This window comes from Aotus nancymaae, unplaced genomic scaffold, assembly GCF_030222135.1.
Source record: "Aotus nancymaae isolate 86718 unplaced genomic scaffold, 86718_ANA_hifiasm-v0.15.2.pri h1tg000058l, whole genome shotgun sequence".
In the NCBI taxonomy this organism is placed as follows: domain Eukaryota; kingdom Metazoa; phylum Chordata; class Mammalia; order Primates; family Aotidae; genus Aotus; species Aotus nancymaae.
This window is the reverse complement of record NW_026988472.1, coordinates 5,900,676-5,923,989: the sequence shown is the minus strand read 5'-3', so window position 1 is coordinate 5,923,989 and position 23,314 is coordinate 5,900,676. Positions and strand designations below refer to the sequence as shown.

At 42.4% G+C, this 23,314-nt stretch overlaps 1 protein-coding gene across 3 annotated transcripts in view; it reads right to left on the bottom strand.

Moving 5' to 3' along the window:
- Positions 1-23,314, bottom strand: part of PHF8 (PHD finger protein 8) — a 105,911-nt gene that overhangs the window by 68,023 nt on the left and 14,574 nt on the right. For all 3 annotated transcript variants that reach the window (XM_012471733.2, XM_012471735.2, XM_012471734.2), the window contains exons 3-8: positions 15,041-15,126; positions 14,550-14,658; positions 10,053-10,213; positions 8,921-9,062; positions 6,986-7,172; positions 2,960-3,122 (exon numbers count right to left, since the gene is read on the bottom strand). In XM_012471733.2, coding sequence (XP_012327156.1) covers positions 2,960-3,122; positions 6,986-7,172; positions 8,921-9,062; positions 10,053-10,213; positions 14,550-14,658; positions 15,041-15,126 — 848 coding nt within the window. The remainder of the gene's footprint in view (positions 1-2,959; positions 3,123-6,985; positions 7,173-8,920; positions 9,063-10,052; positions 10,214-14,549; positions 14,659-15,040; positions 15,127-23,314) is intronic.

Here is a 23,314-nt window from a genome sequence, read left to right as displayed (position 1 = left end):
ACAATGAAAAGATAATTTAATTAAAGTATGGGCAACGGATTTAAATATATATTGCTCAAAAAAAATACAAATGTCCAATGAACAAATGGAAAGATGTTCAACAGCAAAGGTCATCAGGAAAACAGAAATTAAAACCTCAATGAGATACCATTTTACACCCATTAGAATGGCTATAATCATAAGGACAGACACCAACAAGCACTGGGGAAAGATGTGAGGAAACTGAAATTCTTATACATTACTGTTGAGAATATAAAATGGTGCATGTAGCTGCTTTGAAAACAGTTTGCCACTTCCTCAAAAAGTTAAACACAGTGTTACCATATGACCCAGTAATTCCCCTCCTAGGCATATACCCAAGAGAAATGAAAACATATGTTCACATAATAATCTGTACATGAATGTTCACAGCAACATTATTCATTAATAGCTAAAAAGTGGAAACAACTCAAATGTCTATCAACTGCTTAGTGGATAAACAAAATGTGGCATATCCACACAACAGAATATTATTCAGCAATTAAAAAGAATAAAGTACTGGCCGGGGGGATGGGTGGCTCACACCTGTAATCCCAACACTTTGGGAGGCCTACGTGGGCGATCACCTGAGGTCAGGAGTTCGAGACCAGCCTGGCTAACATGGTGAAACCCCTAAAAATACAAATATTTCTCTATTAAAAATACAAAAATTACCCAGGCAGTGATAGCAAGCACCTGTAATCCCAGCTATTTGGAAGGCTAAGGCAGGAGAATCACATCAGCTTGGGAGGTAGAGGTTGCAGTGAGCCAAGATCATGCCACTGCACTCCAGCCTGGGCAACAGAGTAAAATCTTGTCTCCAAAAAAAAAAAAGAAAAAAAGAAAAGAATGAAGTAGTGATCAATGCTATAACATGGACGAACCCTGAAAACATTATGCTGAGTCAAAGAAACTAGACACAAAAAAACAACATATGACAACATTCCATTTATATGAAATATTCAGAAGGGGAAATCCATACACAAATGAAGTGAAAAAGGGGTTGTCAAGGGCTGGCAGACAAATGAATAAAGAGTGATTGCTAATGAGTATAGCGTTTCTTTTTAAAATAATGAACATTCGGCCCAGGTGCAGCAGCTCACGCCTGTAATCCCAGCACTTTGGGAGGCCAAGGCGGGCAGATCACCTGAGGTCAGGAGTTCAAGACCAGCTTGGCCAACAGAGTGAAACCCTGTCTCTATTAAAGATACAAAAATTCAGCCAAGCGCAGTGGCTCACGACTGTAATCCCAGCACTTTGGAAGGCTGAGGCACGTGGATCATTTGAGGTCAGAAGTCCGAGGACCAGCCTGGCCAACATGGTGAAACCCCATCTTTACTAAAGATACAAAAATTAGCCAGGCATGGTGTCATGTGCCTGTAGTCCCAGCCACTTGGGAGGCTGAGGCAGGAGAATCACTTGAGCCTGGAAGGCGGAGATTGTGGTAAGCTGAGATCATGCCACCGCACTCCAGTCTGGGCAAGAGTGAGACCCTGTCTCAAAAAAAAATAAAATTAGCCGGACGTGGTGGCACGAGCCTGTAGTCCCAGGAACTCCTCTCAAAATAAATAAATAAATAAATAAATAATGAACATTCTCTGGTATTAGACAGCAGTGATGTTTGTACAACCTTGTAAATATACTAAGAACTGAACTGTACCCTTTAAAGTGGTAAATTTTACAATATATAAGATGTATCTCAATTTTTCAAAAGCTCATTTAACTAAATTAAAATACAACATGTCAAAATTTGTGTGACACACCTAAGTAAGTGCTGAGAGGGAAATTCAGGGAAAGTCTGAAATCAATTAACTAAGCTCTCATTTCAAGACTAGAAAAAGAACAAAATAAACCCAAAGCAAGCAGAGGGAAGGAAAAATACAGATAAAAGCAGAAATCAATAAAACTGAAAACAGAAAGACAACAGAGAAAAATCAATAAAACTGTGGGCCAGGCACAGTGGCTCATGCCTGTAATCCCAGCACTTCGGGAGGCTGAGGTGGGCAGATCACAAGGTCAGCAGATCAAGACCATCCTGGCCAACATGGTGAAACCCCGTCTCTACTAAAAATACAAGAATTAGCCAAGCATGGTAGCAGGCACCTGTAATCCCAGCTACTCGGGAGGCTGAGACAGGAGAATCGCTTGAACCTGGGAGGCGGGGGTTGCAGTGAGCCGAGATTGTACCATTGCACTCCAGACTGGACAACAGAGTGAGACTCAGTCTAAAAAAAAAAAGTGGCTCTTTGAAAAGATCAATAAAATTGACCAACCTCTAGAAGACTCACACAAACAAAAGAGAAAGCACAAATAACTAATGTCAAGAATGATACAAAGAATAATACCACTAGAGACTTAGAAGACATCAAAAGGGTAATAAAATACTATATCCGGGTATGGTGGCTCACAACTGTAATCCCAGCAGTTTGGGAATGGGGAGATACACTGTATTCACAGAAGACTCAATCAAGTAAAGATGTCAACTTCCCCAAATTGAGACAACTGGGTTTTTTTTTTTTTTTTTTTTTTTTTTCACAATAAATATACTCAGAACCCACCCCAGACCTAAGAATTCATAATTCTAAGAGTGAAGCCCAGGTACATACTGTTTAGGAAAAAAAGTCCCATCCCCACCACAGGTCATTCTGACTTAGAGCCTAGAATGCCAGCCTCCCAGTTACTATCCCTAGAGTCACGGGGCTTAGAGTCATGTTCTCTTATCTGCTCATCAAGTTGACGTCAACCCAGGACAAAAAAGTCTATCAGCCTCCTCCTGGACATTCCCCACTTTCAGCCTCCCCAGATGACCATGCTCCCCACTGACTACCACATGAAATTTCTTGAGACCCTTCTGGGCCTTTGGCTGATATGAGAAAGAAGAAAAGCTCCCTTCTTCTTTCCACCCTCCCTCAAACCCTTCCAGAGGCGCCCAAGGAAAGACCTGTGGGAATGAAAAGTGTCTGTCCTTGCTTCACAGAACACTTGTAGCACTTGTCCACCTGGTCCCCAAAGAACATCTCATTCTGATTAGAAGAACTGCTCCAGCACTCAAAAAGAGTCAGATTGGCATTTGTTGGGCGGATCAGGTAGAAGATCTTTTCACCCTGAAACAAAAAGAGGTTGAAGTTGTCAAAAATATCAGGGGTTCCCAGAAAAGTCCTTAAGGGGTACTCCAAAGGGCTATTATTTCTCTCATGCTCCAAAACCATGGCAATAGGTCAGAGTTCTTACCCAGATCCATCCAAGAATCATTTTTATGTGGATTTGGAAAACTTTAAAAGGTCACTTTGCTTTTTGTACTTTTAAGTTTCTATAAACTTGACAAAAACAAATTGGAAAGGGCATTTCAAACAAAATTGTTCAAGTTAAGACAAATGTACACCAAGTGTTCCTATTTTAGACACAATGCCAAATAAAAAAATGGCCTCTATAGATGAGTAGATCAATACTAGTAGCCTTAGGAGAATTTAAGGCCACATTACTGATGAGAAGAAAATTGAATTTGCCTTCAAATGCCATTTACAGAGTGTTCCTTCCCACACCTGCAATCAAAGCTAATAAAAGTTTAAAAGTTCAGTAATCGCCCAAGGACTTCTGGAAGATTATGTTATGTGATTATCTTTTGGAAGAACATTTATTTCCTAATTGTGTTTTGCCTGGATAAACACAAGATAATTTGGCAAAAAAAAAAAAAAAAAAAAAGGAAAGAAACAACCCAGTAGCACAAATATATGCTTAAAGCATGATTGGTTTAACCAATATTTCACAATAATAAATTTCAATGTAGAAAAGTAACACTAGAAATATCAGTTGTACAACTGAGGACAAGAGTTTGAGACCAGCCTGGCTAACATGGTGAAACCCCATCTCTACTAAAAAATACAAAAATTAGCTGGCATGATTTTTGAATTCTGAATCAGATCTGTAGATTAGGTACTAGTATATCAATGTTAACTTCCTGATTTTGATTAACTATACAAATCATTTAAGATATTGTCTTTGTTTTTAAGACGAAGTTTTAAGACAAAGTTGTAGTTAAGAACTACCACTGGGCCGGGCACAGTGGCTCACTCCTGTAATCCCAGCACTTTGGGAGAACGAGGTGGGTGGATCACGAGGTCAGGAGTTCAACAGCAGCCTGGCCAAAATGGTGAAGCCCTGTCTCCACTAAAAATACAAAAATTAGCCAGGCATAGTGGTGCGCGCCTATAGTTCCAGTTACTTGGGAGGCTGAGACAGAAGAATCCCTTGAACCTAGGAAGCTGAGGTTGCAGTGAACCAAAATTGTACCATTGCACTCCAGCCTGGGTGACAAAACAAGACTCCACCTCAAAAAAAAAAAAAAATTTACAACTGAATTACTAAGATATAAAGGAATGTTATGTCTGCAACTATGCACAAATGTCTCAGAACAAAATATATATATAGGCATTTTATTGTGTTTGCTTTATAGAAAGAGAATATAATAAAATGGTAACATCTGAGGAATCTTGGGTAAGGGCAGATAGGGATTATTCCCATTATTTTTGAACTTTTCTATAAAATGCAATTATTTTAAAATAAAAGAGTTAAACCTAATATTTGCATAATAGCACTTTCATTTACACATTCCAATTTCTACATGATAAACCAATGGAAACATCTAGTTAAGGACTTGTGATCACTTGGACAAGAGCCATAATCCAAGTTTTCCATTCTTTTCTTTGACTTTTCTGATAAGAAAACCAGGCCAAGCATGGTGGCTCAAGCTTGAAATCTTAGCACTTTGGGAGGTCAAGGCAGGAAGATCACCTGAACCCAAGTTCAAGTGCAGCCTGGGCATGGGACCCTGTGTCTACAAAAAATAAAGTAAAAAAAATTGTCTAGGCACAGTGGCTCATGTCTGTAATCCTAGCACTTTGGGAGGCCAAGGCAGGAAGATCACTTGAGCTCAGGAGTTTGAGACCAGCCTGGGCAACACAGGGCTAGTCTCTACAAAAAAAATTTTTTAATTAGCCAGAAGTGGTGGTGCACACCTGTAGTCCCAGCTATTCGGGAGGCTTAAGTGGGAGAATAACTTAAGCACAGCAGGTCCAGGCTGCAGTGAGCCATGATCATGCCACTGCACTCCAGCCTGGGTGACAAAGTGAGGCACTGTCTCAAAAAAAAAAAAAAAAAGGGAAAAACTAGCTAGGAGTGATGGCATGTACCTATAGTCCCAGCTGCTCAGGAGGCTGAGGTGGAAGTATCCCTTGAGCCCAGGAGTTAGAGGCTGCAGTGAGCTAAGATTGCACCACCGCACTCCAGCTTGGGTGATATAACCAGATTCTGTCTCTAAGTAAAAAATAATAGTAATAAGGGGCCGGGCGCGGTGGCTCACGCCTGTAATCCCAGCACTTTGGGAGGCCAAGGCGGGTGGATCACGAGGTCAAGAGATCGAGACTTTCCTGGTCAACATGGTGAAACCCCGTATCTACTAAAAGTACAAAAAATTAGCTGGGCATGGTGGCGCGTGCCTGTAATCACAGCTACTCAGGAGGCTGAGGCAGGGGAATTGCCTGAACCCAGGAGGCGGAGGTTGCGGTGAACCGAGATGGCGCCATTGCACTCCAGCCTGGGTAACAAGAGCGAAAACTCCGGATCAAAACAAAAAATAATAATAATAATAATAGTAATAAAGAAAACTAAATAGTGTGAACAATGGTGAAAATCAAAATTATTTAAGATATTTGTTTTCCAAACTTCAAAAATCTTTTATAGTCACTGACAATCGATTACAGAATTGTAACAACCACTAAAAAGGAAACTGTAGAAATCCTGACTTTAAAACGACTTCTCATACATGTTCTATCTCCACTGCAGTGGCAGTTAAATAACTATACACAATTATCAAAATTCATCAAATTGTACAATTAAAATGGATTAATTTTATGGTACATAAATTATACTTCAATAAAGTTGGAGGAATGGAAGTTTCTCATGTTATCAGGAATTTCCAAAGTAAATACGGACATTTCCATACAAGCTGGTAGAATTATAAATTGGTTCAATTAAGAAGGTAACAACAGGCCAGGCGCGGTGGCTCACGCCTATAATCCCAGCACTTTGGGAGGCCGAGGAGGGTGGATCACAAGGTCAAGAGATCGAGACCATCCTGGTCAACATGGTGAAACCCCGTCTCTACTAAAAATACAAAAAAATTAGTTGGGCATGGTGGTGCACGCCTATAGTCCCAGCTACTCGGGAGGCTAAGGCAGGAGAATTGCTTGAACCTGGGAGGCAGAGGTTGCGGTGAGCCGAGATCGTGCCATTGCACTCCAGCCTGGGTAACAAGAGCGAAACTCTGTCTCAAAAAAAAAAAAGAAGGTAACAACAGCTGGGTGCAATGGCTCATGCCTATAACTTCAACACTTTGGGAGGTGGAGGCAAGCGGATTACTTCAGGTCAGGTTTAGACCAGCCTGGCCAACACAGTGAAACCCCATCTCTACTAAAAATACAAAAATTAGCTGGGTGTGATGGTGGGTGCCTGTAATCCCAGCTACTTGGGAGGCTGAGGCAGGAAAGTCACTTGAACCCAAGAGGCAGAGGTTGCAGTGAGCTGAGATCACGCGACTGCACTCCAGCACTGGCAACCGTCAGCTTGGGTGACAGAGCAAAACTGCATCTCAAATAAATAAATAAATAAAATCTTTGTTTTCTCTCTGTCTCAACAACAACAACAAAAAAAAGGTAACAATCAGGAAAACCTCAGGCATCCGCTATTATTAAAAAATGTTTGATTAAGCATCAAAATTGCAGAATAGGCCATCACTATATACATGATCCATCTACCAAGTATTCAACTCTGATAGAGTAGTTATGTGGAAATGTCACCCTTACAGAACCTGGGAGGCAGGCAGGCCTTAGCAGTCTGTTCTGTGCTGCCACCTGACATATATAGGGAGGCCCAAAGCCTGGCTGCCTCCAGAAGCCATGTACTTTCCTACCTTGAGTACATGGTACCAGACAGAGGTGCCACCGAAGTCAATGTGAAAGTCTGTATAGCTATCTCGCACACTCATGAGGCAGTACTTCTGTACATTGGGTCTCTCAAAGACACATTCCTCTGGCCACAAGTTCTCGACCCATGACAGCTTTCGAACAATCTTCGGTGTCTCCACAAGGTTAGAAAGCCTAGCAAGGAAGGGGTGGAGAGCAGATGTCAGGTGATTGGTAATTCAAGGTTGAGGCATGAATAAAATACCCCACAGTTCAGTAAGGGTCAGGTAAGTCAGAGAACAAGTTCCCTCCACAGAATCCCCAAAGGCACATAGAACACTTATTTCTGTTCTATAAATCTGGTCTGTATCCTCATTCTACTCATCTCCAGAAGTTCCAAGTCCCAGCTCCACAGCCTTCTCCAGTCAAAGGTGTTCATTTCCTCCACTAAATGATCATACTCCCCCAGCCCACTCCAGACTACTCACTTGGCATGTGGATTATAGAATTTATTGCACTATCCCCATCTCACAGTGTCTTCTTTATGAGAAACCACTAGAGCAACCTCTCAGGGCTCAGTTCCAGGTAAAGAAATGTTTCTCTGAAACATCTGGTTGTTTTTATCCTATGTTAAAAGCCACAAATCTTACAATATTGCACTCCTCTCTTTGTTCTGATCTTCAGGAAATTCACTGAAAACTCTATAGTCCATCTCCACCAACTATCCAGAATTCATAAATGCATTTTATGTGCAGAGTACCCACCACATGCATCCTATTTCCCAATCTTATTTCACTTTTGTTCTAATTTTCTCTTTCGTCTTCTCCACATCTCTGTAAGCTACCTTGAATATTCTGTCAGCATCAAGTGAGGTATACATAAACAAATATGGTTTTTAAACACTCTCAGGTTGTTTAACCTTGCATCTTAAAAACAACACCAAGGGTCTTAATATTGTACTGTAATTACATAAGATGTTACCACTGAGGGAAGCGACTAAAGAGTCCACAGGACCTCCCTGTACACTTCTTTGCAACTTAATATGAATCTACAAATTAAAAGTTAAAAATGTAAATAATGAGACAGTAAGTTTCCTAAGGGCAAAAAGATGATTTCTTGGTATTTCTCACAGTTCTGACCCAAAGAGAAGATTATATATACAAAAATTAGCTGGGTGTGGTGGTGGGTGTATCTATAGAGTGTGAGAGTCCAGATATAATCATTTAAAAGGTAAACAGGTTTCTTTTTTTCTTTTTAAATGTAAGAAACCTACATGGGAATAATTTTAGTAAATCTATTTCCAAGAACTGAGGACATATCCCAGCAGTTACACAATGACTATGCCATGTTGTATATAGGAGGAAAAGGTCAAAGAAGGCTGTCCTAAGGTCTTGAAAAAGGAGACAAAAATTAATTAAAATAGCTACTGTGTGATCTATCCAATGCTAGAAACTAGAGGAGAAATATGACTCAACTGTTATAATGTGAGCAGCTACCCTAGAAAATATAACCGAGCTCGCCATCCCAAAGGAAGAAACGACCAGGAAAAAGGGAAAAGAACATGAGGCCAGGCATGGTGGCTCATGCCTGTAATCCCAGCACTTTGGGAGGCCGAGGGAGGCAGATCACCTGAGGTAGGGAGTTCAAGACCAGCCTGGCCAACATGGTGAAATCCAGTCTCTACTAAACATACAAAATTAGCCAAGCATGGTGGCAGGCACTTGTAATCCCAGCTACTCAGGAGGCTGAAGCAGGAGAATTGCTTGTACCCAGGCGGAGGTTGCAGTGACCCGAGATTGTGCCACTGCACTCCAGCCTAAGCAACTAGGCAACAGAACAAGTCTCCGTCTCAAAAAAAAGGAATATGAATGTACACTAGGTATATATATCACACAAGTTTTAGGCATTTTGTCAGGCTTTTTTGTTACTCCTGCTCCTCTTACCTGGTATCAGAGAATTCCAAACTAATGACATTGAGGACTTTCTCCCTCTTCCCGCTGTAATAATATTTCACAAAATCACCAAGCTTCATCTTGCAGTCAGCCTGGCGGGTCACATCAATCACATCAATCTCTTTGTCAGAACCTGGAGTAAAGAGATAAGTTCTGCACCAAGTAGTCTCAGGGACTCTGGAAGACTCTCTTGTCCCTTTATCAGTCCCTTACACTCAAAGCTTCTCTCCTCCGAATGAGAGAGAGAGAGAGAGAGAGAGAGAAATAGAGAGAGAGAGAGAGAGAGAGAGAGAGAGAGAGAGTGTGTGTGTGTGTGTGTGTGTGTGTGTGTGTGTGTGTTTGGGGGGCAGGTTCCTTAGATCTATGTGCTAGACACAGATCTGCTAGGGCAATGGAATTACCAGACACCTAGCCTCACACACAGTAATCCACCTGCCTGGGCCTTGCTTCTCCATTTCTTCTCATCCTCTCCCCAGAAACTCATGCCCAGACAACAAGTGGCATGTGAGAGGAACAGTCAAAAGCTTTCTCATTTCAACAGAAGAGAGATGATGATCCCTAGAAATTTCCCAGGTAAAAAAAAAACAGAGCTCAACCTAGGGTTGTATGGACTATTAAAAGGAGAAGGATCTGGGCATAGTGGCTCACGCCTATAACCCCAGCACTTTGGGAGGCCAAGGCGAGAAGATTGCTTGAGCCCAGTAGTTGGAGACCAGCCTGAGCAACATAGTGTGATCTCATCTCTACAAAAAATAAACAAAATTAGCTAGGCGTGGTGGTACATCCCTGTAGTCCCAGCTAATGGGGAGGCTGAAGTGGGAGGATCTCTGGAGCCCAGGAGGAGGTACAGGCTGCAGTGAGCTAATCGTACCACTGTACTCCAGCCTGGGCAACAGAGCAAGACCCTGTCTCTGATAAATGAATGAGTGAATGAATGAAAGGAGAACGAAGGAGACTAGAATTGGGGCTCTATCTCTGCCAAAGAATGACTTTGGACAAAGCACTTCACCTTAGATTCCCAAGATGGCTAGAGAGGAAATGCAAAAACAGATTGGAGGGGAAGGGACACAGATCTTGACAGGAATGAAGAATGTTACAGTTAAGAGGGTCTGTAGTGTCTTACCAACATAGTGTTCAACATCCCTCACAGTGAATGATGGTGAGGGCAGCGTCATGCCCAACCCATCCTTCTTCAGGACCAGGATGGGCACACTGAAACTATTTTCTTCCAGGAATTCCACAGTCAGTTGATTTCCAGTGGGCTTCAGAATCACTTCATCTGAGCTGTGGGCCACAGGAGAGAAAGCCTGAGCCTGAGGCCCTTATTGGATGCTGCCACTCACCCAAGATGTGTTTTCATGAGGGGACCTAATGTGAGCTGACAACAAATGGCAAAAACCTCATGTGCCAGGGAAGAAATGACCTGTCCAAGGCAAGAGACCAGGTCACTGCCAGAGGTGGGGAGTATTCTGCCAATATGGTGCTCTTGTCTGGGTGACAAGAAGAAATCAGTCAACAGCCTGGCCAGAAAGAAGATATATCTGACAAGTTTGGCAGATTAGTTCTAACCTAGAGCAGCATTACCCAATTTAAAACACTGTCAAATAAAGAGAAAAGACTGATTAAAACAAAACAAAAACATTTTTACAACTTTCTCAACATGCATACTTAGTAAGTTTCAGCCTGGGCATCACTTCGAAACCCTTGTTTCCACAAAAAATTTCAAAATTAGCTGGGCATGGTGGTGCAGGCCTATACAGTCCCAGATACTTGGGAGGCTGCAGCAGGAAGATTGCTTAAACCCAGGAGTTGAGGTTACAGTGAGCTTTGATCATGCCACTGTACTCCAGCCTGGGTGATAAGAGTCCCTGTCTCTTTTTTAAAAAAGAAACAAAAAGGAATAAAAGAAGGAAAATAGTTTTCTTTTTAAACCATTTGGAGAAAAGATTTGTATTTGACAACTCTGACAACTTGTATTGGGACAAATATATTAAGCTCAATGCCTATCCCATTATTTATTTATTTTTTATTTTGAGATGGAGTTTCACCCTTGTTGCCCAGGCTGGAGGGCAATGGCACGATCTCGGCTCACTGCAACCTCTGCCTCTAGGGTTCAAGTGATTCTCCTGCCTCAGCCTCCCAAGTAGCTGGGATTACAGGCATGCACCACCACGCCCGGCTACTTTTGTATTTTTCGTAGAGATGGGGGTTTCTCCATGTTGGTCAAGCTGGTCTTGAACTCCCTCCCAACCTCAGGTAATCCGTCCGCCTCAGCCTCCCGTAAGTGCTGGGATTACAGGCGTGAGCTACTGCGCCCAGCCTATTTCATTCTTTACATAATCCTAGACAGTCCAAAGATTAAATTGCAAAAAAGAAAGCTTTAAGAGTAGAAAAATCTGGGAAAGGCCCAGTCGTCATTAAAAATAGTAATAAATAAATTTAACCATATAAAAATTAAAATTTTCTGCAAGAAAGCAATTATAAATTAGTAACACAACAGAATGCCTGTCAACACAAGCAAGTAGTTCACAGAGAAAACAATCAAGCTGATTTATAAATGTATGAAATCTAAGGCTGAGTGCAGTGCCTCACAACTGTAATCCCAGCACTTTGGAAGGCCAAGGAAGGCAGATTGCTTGAGCCCAGGAGTTGGGAGACCAGCCTAGGCAACATGGTAAAACCCCATCTCTAGAAAAAAATACCAAAAAAAAATTAGCTGGGCGTGGTGGCACACACCTGTAGTTCCAGCTACCCGGGAAGCACATGAGGGAAGATCACTTAAGCTAGGGAGGTCGAGGCTGCAGTGAGTGGTGATTGCACCACTGGACTCCAGCCTGTCTCAAAAACAAAACCTACTTACTTCCTTCATAATTAACGAAATACAAGTGTGGGATGAGTGTGGTGGTGCACACCTGTAATCACAGCATTCTGGGAGGCCAAGGTGGGGGTAGGATCACTTGAGGTCAGGAGTTCGAGACCAGCCTGGCCAGCATGGTGAAACCCTGTCTCTACCAAAAATATAAAAATTAGCCAGGCGTGGTGGCAGGCACCTATAATCCCAGCTACTCAGGAGCCTGAGGCAGAAGAATTGCTTGAACCCAGGAGACGGAGGTTGCAGTGAGCTGAGATTGCACCACTGCACTCCAGCCTAGGCAACAGAGCAAGACACTGTCTCAAAAAAATAAAGAAAAGAAGTACAAGTGGAAACAGCAGGATTTCACTATTTATCTTATCAGAAAGGCAAAAACAATTGATAATAAACAATACTGGCTAGGATATAAGGAAATCGGCACCGTCCACACATTATCTGTGGGAGTATGAAATGGTACAGCCACTTTGGAATTGGCAATATTTATAAATTTTTTTTTTTTTTTTTTTTTTTTTTGAGGTGGAGTTTCGCTCTTGTTACCCAGGCTGGAGTGCAATGGCGCGATCTCAGCTCACCGCAACCTCCGCCTCCTGGGTTCAGGCAATTCTCCTGCCTCAGCCTCCTGAGTAGCTGGGATTACAGGCACGCGCCACCATGCCCAGCTAATTTTTTGTATTAGTAAAGACGGGGTTTCACCATGTTGACCAGGATGGTCTCGATCTCTTGACCTTGTGATCCACCCGCCTCGGCCTCCCAAAGTGCTGGGATTACAGGCTTGAGCCACCGTGCCCGGCCATAAATATTTTTAAAGACCATGTTCTTTGACCTAACAATTTTACTTTTAGATAGTAAACCTACATATACTCAACACATATGCAAAGATATTCACTACAGTATCTAATAGCAAAATACTGGAATCAATTTAAATGTCCATCAGTAGAGGACTAGTTAAATAAATGTTATACCACACAATGTAATATTAAACAGCCATAAAAAAGAACATCTGTATGTGCTATTATGGATTGATCTCAAATATATATAAGTTTTTTTTTAAAAGCAAGATGCAGAACAATATAGTGTTTCCATTTGTGTCAAAAAAGGAATAAAAAAATCTGTCTATATATGCAAAAACTATTTCTGAAAGAATCTACAAATAACAGGTTGACTTTGGAGAAGGAACCTGAGGAGTTCAGGGTACAGAGGAGAATTTCTGCCTTTAAATAAACAAATAAAACAAGAAATATAAAGTTGAAGAAACACTTATTCCAAATAACACTTCGGCTACAGAAAACCTGAAAACAAGTCAAAACATAACAGATTCTGATAATGCTGCAGAGAAAGGGAATATTTATACCATGTTAGTGGGAATGTAAATTAGTTGAGCCACTGTGGAAAGCAGTTTGGATATTTCTCAAAGAACTTAAAACAGAAATACCATTCGACCCAGCAAACCCATTACTGGGTATATACCCAAAGGAAAATAAATCATTCTACCAAAAAACGCATGCACTGATACGTTTGCAGTACTATTCACAACAGTAAAACAGGGAATCAAACTAAGTGCCCATCAACAGTGGAAAGGATAAAGAAAAGTGTGGTACATATATACCATGGAATACTACACAGCCATAAAAAAGAATGAAATCATGTCGTTTGCAGTAACATGGATGCAGCTGGAGGCCATTATCCTAAGCCAATTAATGCAGGAACAGAAAACCAAATACTGCTTGTTCTCACTTTTAAATAGGAGCTAAACACTGAGTACCAATAGACAAAGATGGGAATAGACACTGGGGAACACTCAAGTCAAGAGGGAGGTAGCGGGGAAAGGACTGAAAAACTAGCTACTGGGTACTATGCTCACTACTTGGGTGATGGGACCATTTGCACCCCAAACCTCAGCACATACAATATACCCATGTAACAAAACTTTACATGTACTCCCTGAATCTAAAATCAAAGTTGAAATTATTTTTTAAAAACTTGAGGGCCGGGCGTGGTGGCTCACACCTGTAATCCCAGCACTTTGGGAGGCCGAGGCGGGTGGATCACAAGGTCAAGAGATCGAGACCATCCTGGTCAACATGTTGAAACCCCGTCTCTACTAAAACTACAAAAAATTAGCTGGGCATGGTGGTGCACGCCTGTAGTCCCAGCTACTCAGGAGGCTGAGGCAGGAAAATTGCCTGAACCCAGGAGGCGGAGGTTGCGGTGAGCCGAGATCACACCATTGCACTCTAGCCTGGGTAACATGAGCGAAACTCCGTCTCAAAAAAAAAAAAAAAAAAAAAAACTTGAACATGGTCCAATGAATTAAAAAACCAAGCAAAAGAGAACACTTTGTTCCTTATTTTTTTAACTCATTATTTTTGCTTAATTCAAATAATTTACTTTTAACAAGGCCAGATGAATAAAAAAAGATAAAACTTCTTTTTGATCATAAAAGAAATACATGACCAATAATTTTTTTATATTAAGTTTCTTCTTCTCTATGAGAGAATTAAACTTTCTGATCCTAAGACTGCTTCTAGTCAGCACTCCTTGGGTGAATGTAATATAACTTAGGTGAATACTGCCTCCCAACTACCAAAAGTTAAACTGACCAAACCAAAGGAAACTTGAAGAGCCCTGAAGATACTTACAAACCAGGAAGGCACCTAATGGGACAGCCACTGGGAAAGCTGGGAAGAGGTGAGTTCCAGCCTCCCAGAGCCCTGGCATTCACCAGCCCTTGGAGGCAGGGCTCCTCACCTGTCAAAAGTCCTACTCCGGAGCTCTCTGATGAATGTAGGGCTCCCGGTCTTCACTGGTTTCCCCTTGTGTGTATCATGCCCCTTTGAAGATCCACGGCGTTTTTTCACTAAGCCAGAAAAAGATGAGAGATTGTGAGTCAGAACGGTCATGAGTTATGAAACCAAGAACAAAGGCCTTAGCAGATCCTTCTCTTCCAATCTAACCACCCTTGGAACATCTGGAGTCAATGACACTCTCACAGATTCAGAAGTTCCTGGTGAAGATGAGTACTTTCTCCATACAACCCTTAGGAAGGAGGGAGGTGAAGTTATACACTTCTGCCCTCTCAGTGAGATAGCTGCTGGCCTGTGGAGCCTGCGTAGGTCTCTGCTTTGTCCTGAGGAAGAAGAATCTGAAGTGCTCAGGTAAAAACAATCACTGCCCCAAGTTTCCTTTCCTTTGTTTCTCCTCTGTATCGTCCTCTCTCGGAAACCCTAAGATCTACTTACTAATAGAGGGCCCATGCAAGACTTCACAGTTTGGGCAGTGGTAGAGGTCAATGTCAGCAGCCTTCTCCTCTTCAACACCAACACAACTGAAAAAGATAAAAAACAGTCAAGGTTTATGGAAATTTTATTTTTTATAATGTCTAGAATAGTGCTGTCCAGTAGAACAGCTAAGTACATGTGGCTATTTATGTGTAAATCCATTAAAATTAAGTAAAATTTAAAATGCAGCTCCTCCATCATACTAGCTACATTTCAAGTGCTCAGCAGGCACATATGGTTAGGGGTTACTGAATTAGGCAGTGATGCAATCATGACTCACTGTAACCTCTGCCTCCTGGGTTCAAGTGGTTCTCATGCCTCAGCCTCCCAAGTAGCTGGGATCACAGGCACGTGCCACCACGCCTGGTCAGTTTTTGTATTTTCAGTAGAAACAAGGTTTTGCCACATTGGCCAGGCTGGTCTCAAACTCCTGAGTTCAACTGATCCACCCACCTCTGCTTCCCAAAGTGCTAGGATTATAGGTGTGAGCCACTACGCCCAGCCTTATAACCTAATTTTTAAACTTGAGATACTTTATTAAATGAAAAAGACAAAAAAAGTTATAGTCAACAGTAGTTCTGAATGAAAAATTACAGATAATCCTTTTTAACTTATCTGTTCTTCTAATTTCCTACAATCAATATCTGTTGCTTATTTCACATTTTAAAGACTTAAAAAGAGGTCAGGTGCAGTGGCTCACACCTGTAATCCCAGCACTTTGAGAGGCCAAGGCAGGTGGATCAGGAGGTCAGGAGTTTGAGACCAGCCTGGCCCACATGGTGAAACTACTAAAAATACAAAAAATTAGCCGGGTGTGGTGGCACGTGCCTGTAGTCCCAGCTACTGGGGAGGCTGAGGCAGGAGAACCACTCGAACACAGGAGGCGGAGGTTGCAGTGAGCCGAGACTGTGCCACTGCACTCCAGCCTGGGTGACAGAAACTCCGTCTCAAAAAAAAAAAAAAAGACTTAAATATATGTACTTAATTTTGAAGATTTGACTTTGCATGTATATGAGGTGGTAATCTCACAAAATTATACCTTCCCTTACTAGGGAAGGCACCAGCAGCCCTCCAAATAAATTCTGTCTAAAATTAAATACCTAGGCCCAGGCACAGTGGCTCACACCTATAACTACAGAACTTTGGGAGGCCAAGGCAGGAGGATCACTTGCTGCCCAGGAGCCCAAGACCAGCCTGGGAAGCAAAGTGAGACCCCCGTTCTCTACCAAAACAAACCAAAAAAATTTATCTGGGCATGCAGGCTGAGCTGGAAGGATCACTTGAACCCAGGAGATCGAGGCTGCAGTGAGCCATGATTGTGTTACCACACTCCAGCCTGGGTAACAGAATGAGACCCTGTCACCAAAAAAAAAAAAAAAAAAAAAAAAAAGGACTCAAGTCTTAAAATCTTTGGTTGGCTGCACACAGCAGGGAACATTAAGGCAGAGCTCAAGTTGTTTCAGCCAAGATCATACTCATAAATGGACTTCCTGAGATTAGGACTCTAACATCTTCCCAACTAATAATCTTATGCGTATAAACCAGCAACATATGAATAAACTGGGGATATCACCATCAACTTCGTAGGGTTTTTAAGGATTCAATAAGATAATGCATATACAAAGTGTGTAGCATGGCTAGTCGCGGTAGCTCATACCTGTAATCACAGTACTTTGGGAGGCCAAGGTGGGAGGACTGCTTGAGGCCGCGAGTTCAAGACTAGCCTGGGCAACATAGGGTAACTCCATCTCTATAAAAATAATACTAATGTGCCGGGCACTGTGGCTCACGCCTGTAATCCCAGCTCCTAGGGAGGCAGAGGCAGGAGGATAGCTTGAGCCCAGGAGTTTGAGACATACCTGGGCATTATAGCGAGACCCCGTTCTCCACAAAAAGGAAAAAAAAGAAAAAAGACAAAAAATAATAATAATATGTGTGTAGCACAGTGAACATAAAGTCTGGTACATAAGTATCTGGTTTCACAGTAAGTGCTAGAAGTGCAGTCCAGACCTCATCCTTCACCTGCCTAAACCTTCTTCAAAGACATTTCCCAGACCTTGTAACATTAACTCACTGTCCTGGACTGCATGCTTTCTATCTCATATCCCTGTTCCCCCTGGACCGTGCTGAAGAAGGAAGCCTCTTCACCTCTCTCTCCTAAACTTTCACCCCATGTGGCTATGTGCTTTCTCTACCCTAAACACCCGCTGCTCATCTCCTTTCCCAAGTTTTCTGTCATGCCCCCAGCAAACCCATCCCTTGGTAAACAAACTGCTCAGCATTGGCACCCCCTTCAACAAATACTCCTTCACCTTCCAGGCTTAACTGAAGGAAGCTTCTCCTATGGGAAAATCATTTTCTCTACACCAGTGCCACTCAAAGTATGGTCCACAGACTAATGCTGGTCTGTTAACTGTTTACTACAGGTCTGCGATAAGTACAGAAAATAAGAGTAAGCAGCACTATTATGCAAAAGTTTTTATAGCAATTTGACAGAATAATTTTATGTCTGTTCAATCTAATAATAAAATGTGGGGCTTATCTTTTATATGTTTTTTTGCTCATACCATTCTTCTAGTAATTCTTGTTTTATATTATGAAAGGATTGGCCCATTATAGATTGGAAATTTTAAAAGTGCCTTGGTTTTTTGCCACAAAAAGTCTAAGCAGCACTGTGCTAGAGCCCTATATAGCTGCACATTCTCCCAGACCCTCAGGGCTGGGTTGTGGGCAGCCATCCCCCTCACTCTCTGGTGGAACTTCCAGATCATCTCTCCTCTACCCTTGTATAAGAGCTCCCACTCCTCTGAGTTTCATACCATCCCGCCATACCACTTCCTACTCCTCTTCATCACTGCCACATACCCATCTCCCCAACATACCCCATCACTTGCTGAAGAAACTGGTCAGATTCTTCTCCACCCCAAGTCCTGCCAACATCCTACATAAAATCAGTATCCATGTGGAGATACAACATTCCCGGCACTTGATTCTCTGATCTTGTCATCTTCAGAGACTGTTACCTCTACTCACATTTCAGCTACCAACTCTCATGACCATCCCCCAGACCTTGTCAACACCAGCAATTGCCGTTATCTCTAGAATATGAAACTCATACATTGCCCTCTGTGACCACAAGTCTATCTACCCAGCTCTCATTCACTACAATCTGTTATTTGCCCTCAAAACTCTTTATCTTCATACTTTTCACCTATTCACACATTCTTGACTTTATTTACCCTCCTTCCCTATCTAGTTGAGATTCCAGCATTCCTCACTTCAATCATTCTCTTATAGATATCCTCACTTGCCCCACTGCCTTTCATGCCCACATGCAAACCCTAACCCTGCCTTGGTCCAACGACCTAACTCTGGACCACTAGATGTAGCTAGAGAAAAATCACCCATTGGATTGGTACTATCATAAATTCACTGTCCAAAATATCTGGATTGGCCAGGCACGGTGGTTCACAACCTGTAATCCCAGTATTCTGGGAGGCCACGGCAGGCAGATCATCTGAGGTCAGGAGTTCGAGACCAGCCTGGCCAACATGGTGAAATCTGATTTCTACTAAAACTACAAAAATTAGTCGGCACGGTGGTGGGCACCTATAATTTCAGCTACTCAGGAGGCTGAGGCAGGAGAACGGCTTAAACACGGGAGGCAGAGGTTGCAGTGAGCCGAGATTGTGCCACTGCACTCCAGCCTGGGTGACAGAGCAAGACTTCATCTCCAAAAAAAAAAAAAAACAATCTGGATCATGCTGCCTGACAATCCTTCTGTAATTCCTCACTCAACTCTCTCTCTTATTATCTACAGTGGCTATTTTTTCAAAGGTCTCACCCCACTACTACCCACTTCTTCTCTCTCAGCAAATGACCTTGCTTCCTACTACTTCTGGTTTTGTTTTGATTTTTTAGCATCCTTTGCTTTCATTCTTTAAGTTCCTTAATGGTTTTGTTTTGGTTTGGTTTATTTAGAGTCAGGGTCTCACTGGGTCACACAGGCTGGAGAGCAGTGGCACAATCATAGCTCACTGCAGCCTCAAACTCCTGGGCTCAAGTGATCCCCCTGCCCCAGCCTCCCAAGTAGCTAGGACTACAAGCACACACCACCATGCCCAACATGTGTGTGTGTGCATGTGTGTGTGATCTTGCTTTGTTGTCCCAGAATGGTCTCAAACTTCTGGCCTCAAGTGATCCTTCCACCTCAGCCTCCCAAAGTGCTGGGATCGCAGGTGTGAGCCATCATGCCAGCCACTTCCTACTTCTTAGAGAAAATTAAATAATCAGAGGTGAACTACCTTAACTTCCCATCACCAAATCTACCTCCTTCTACACCCATCCTTTTTTTCTGTCACAACAAAAGTACTATCTCTCCTTCCTTCTAAAGCCAAGTTTTCCACCTGGGTCACATCTTTTCTTATCTTCTCAATCAATTATTCCTTCTTTCTGCAGTATCTTTAATCTCTCTCTCTCCTTTCTCTTCACAATAGCATTTAAACAAGTCTACTCATCTTCACAAATAAAAAAAACCAAGACCTACCCATCTTCCAACCTCCCTTCTTCCTGTCTCCCCCTTCACAGCCAAACATCTTCTTTCTTTAAACCTATGCCACTTAAAATAAACAAACCTAGGAAGCTCGATAATGACCCCTTTTTTGAATAGGTAAGTCATATATGGTGCAAAACTCAGAGTACAGAAGTGTATACAGTAAAGAGTCTCCCTCCCACCCCTAGCTGCCCAGTAGTATCCAGAGGTGTTCTATCAGAGCCAAATCAATACTTTTTTAGGGTTGCTATATGCACTTTGTGACTCATCCCCTGCTACAGTAGTACTTCTCTGCTTTATCTCAACCTCAGCAGCATTTTCACACTGCCAACCCTGTACTCTTTCTACCCAACAAGCTCTTTACCCTTGACTTCTATAATGCCCCATTTGCCTGGTGCCCATTCCTTCAGCTGACATTTAGTGAGCATCTGCCAAGCTTTTCTAGGTGCTGGTGAGATGAAGACACAAAACAAAGCATACAAAAATCCCTGCCCTCATAGAGCTGATTTTCTAGCGGGGAGGCAGACAAGAAACAAGATAAATCAATGTAATTGGTGAAACACACTGTATGTAAGAAACAAGATAAATCAATACAAATTGGTGAAATACATTGTATGTTAGTGAGGAGACCTAGGTAGAAAAAAATAAAACAGCAAGGGGAATATAGAGGAATATACATGTGTGAATGTGTAACTATACACAGCACACACAAACACACAATGGGGAGCCGGGAAGAATGGTAGTGAGGGTGAAATATTAGATAGGGAAGATAGGGAAAGACTGACAAAATGACTTTTGAATAAAGACCCGAAGGGTGTAAGGGAGCAAGCCCCTCATGTAGCTATGAAGGAAGAGCATCCCAATAAGGACGGCAAGTACAAAAGCCCTGTGGTGGGAATGTCCCTAGACTATGAAAGCAGCAGAAAGAAGGAAAGTGTTCTAGAGTAGAGAGCTAGGAGGACAGTAAACAAGTCAGAAAGGCAACAGACTCATGTAGTAGGGTCTTGTAGGCCACTGTAAAGCACTTTGGCTTTTCCTGAGTAGCCACAAGAACTAAAGCATCACAGCCATTTTGAGTAGAGATGTGATGTGATTTTAATTATGTCTCTGGCTGTTCCTTTCTCCTGATGAACTCTTTTTCTCCTGCCCAGTCTTTAAATGTCGAAGTTTCTTAGGTCCTCTTACCTGGGCACTCTTTTCTCCTCACTTTTCCTCATTGTTCTCAGTCTCAGGGTTCCATGTGCCCTTTATGCACTTATAACTCCAGGTCGGATCTTCCTGCTGGGTTTTAGACTCTTCCCTCCAAATGTCTCCCAGAGGAGACATTTCTACGGGATAGCCACTCATGTACTTCAAATTCAACATGTCCAAACTCAGTTTCTCCCTCTGTCTGTCCCCTAAACATGCTCCCTCTCTTAGGTTTCCCACTTCAGCAAATAGCTCCACTTCACCAGGCATTCAAGGCAGAAACCTGGCAGCCATCACTGATTCACCTCTAGCCTTCTCCCTCCACTATACCTTGAAGTAGGCATTCTAGCATCAAGAACACTTGACTTTAGATCCAGACTCTCTGGGTTTGCATCGTGGCTATGCTACTTACTAGCTGTGGGATCCTGGACAAGTTATTTAACCTCTCTGTGCCTCAATTTCCTCGTTGTAAGATGGGGATAAAAACTATACCTACTACATAAGGTTATCAAAAGTAAATGAACATATAAAAAGTGTTTAGAACAGTGCTTGGCCCATAGTAAGTGCTCTGTATGTTTGTTGTTATTATCCAAGTTATCACCATGTCCTATCAACTCTATCTCTTTATTAGCTATCAATTGTGCCCTTTTGTCATCCTTACTGCCCCTACACTAGTTCAGGCCACTATTATCTCTGTGTTATTATCCTGCCCTCCTAACTGTACTCCTGGCCCCTATTCTGTCTCTACCCAATTGGCCCTCCATAGTACAGCCAAAGTGATCATTTAAAAACACAAATTTGATCCTATCAACCCATGCTTAAAATGCCTCACAGGCTCCCTATTTTTCCTAAGGTAAAGTATAAACTTACCATGGCCCAAAAGGCCTTGCCTCTCTGGCTGAGCTCACCTCTTGCTCCTCACATACAGCGTAAGCTGGGGGAGACATTCCTATTACACAGCCCATTTACTTACAATCTGTTGGGCCTAATGCAAATGAAAAGTGGGAGCTCCCTGTTCAAAAAACAGAAAAGCTTTTTCCTTTCTTCCATGGTCTCTCACTTACCATGCAGTTTTAATATGCTATTAACTGTCACACTCTCTTGGGTATAGGAATAACTCAAGGGTTGAGTGCAGGCCCACACAAGTACCCTGGGGCCCTGCCCGGTGACTTAGTACACAGGGTACACGCACCCAACCGACTCTGTCCACACCTGCACCTGGGCCCAGCTCCCCAGGCAGCTAGCCAAGAATCTGTTCTGAGAGGTAGAAAAACAGCAGGAGGTAGAACCACATATGAGCCAAGGCTCCAAGTCCCCAGTACACACTCCATTGTTCCATCACATACAAATCACAAAATCAAAGGCAAAATTATTAAGAATTTCAAGACAACCACCACAGAGTATTAAACCTCAGGCACGGGGCATCATGTGACTATAGTGACTGCACACTCATGAAGCCAGCCCTGCTCTAAAAAGTCAGTGGACTCTCAGTGCCATATTCTGTCTAGCTCTAGCCTCTGGGTTTCCTCACATAGCTCCTTCTACCTGGAACATTCATGCTCTTCCTCTTTCCTGCTGCAGTGGCACCCCCCACACACTATCCCTATTTCAGCCTTCACCACGAGGCCTTGGAACTGCTCACTTCACTTACCTGCTGTCTGTACCCACTACATTTGGCAGATAGTATATCTTGTTTACCAAAAGTCCTCACCTTTCCCATCTCTCAGTCTTGCCTTACTTATTATTCAACAAACATTCAATGTGCTAGACAACTCCTCATATCAGGGAGGCACACAGATGAAAAATCGGGCTTCCGGCTGCACTGTCTCAATAGTTACCACCTGGGACCAAGGGTGGTAAATGCTCTGAGTAGCTTCCTTAGTCAAGAGGGTAATTATTATAGCACCAGGTCATGTGATTAAGTTTGAGTTATCCCCATCATATATTGCAAAGCCAAGCACATAGTAGGCACTCAGTATTTGTTAAGTAAATGAGTGCATAAATTCAACAAATATTGATTGAGCACAGACACTGCCGTCACGGACTGGACCCTTTAGAGGAGGAGACAAAGAGGCAGTGTCAGAACAGTTTCATAAGTGTTATAAAGTCAATAAAGCAAGGTAACAGGATGGCAAGTAAACGAGTGAATTTGAAGTTTGCATAAAAGGCACTGAGAAAAAAACTGAGCTATGAACTTTACATATTATCACATTTAATCACAACAAATCAGGGCCTTCCATACAACATTCAGAGATATTAAACACAGAAGCAGAGGTTTAAAGTACAGGCTTAGGAGCCAAACTGCCTACGTTTGAATCTTACCTCTGCCACATACTAGCTATGTGAACTTAAGCAATTTATAGTTAACCTTTCTGCATCTCAGTTTCTGCATCTGTGAAATGGAAGTACTGACAGTACCCACTTCACAGTGTGGTTAAGAGGATTAAATGAGCTAAAATAGGTAAAGTACTTAAAGTTCTTGGCACATTGTAAGT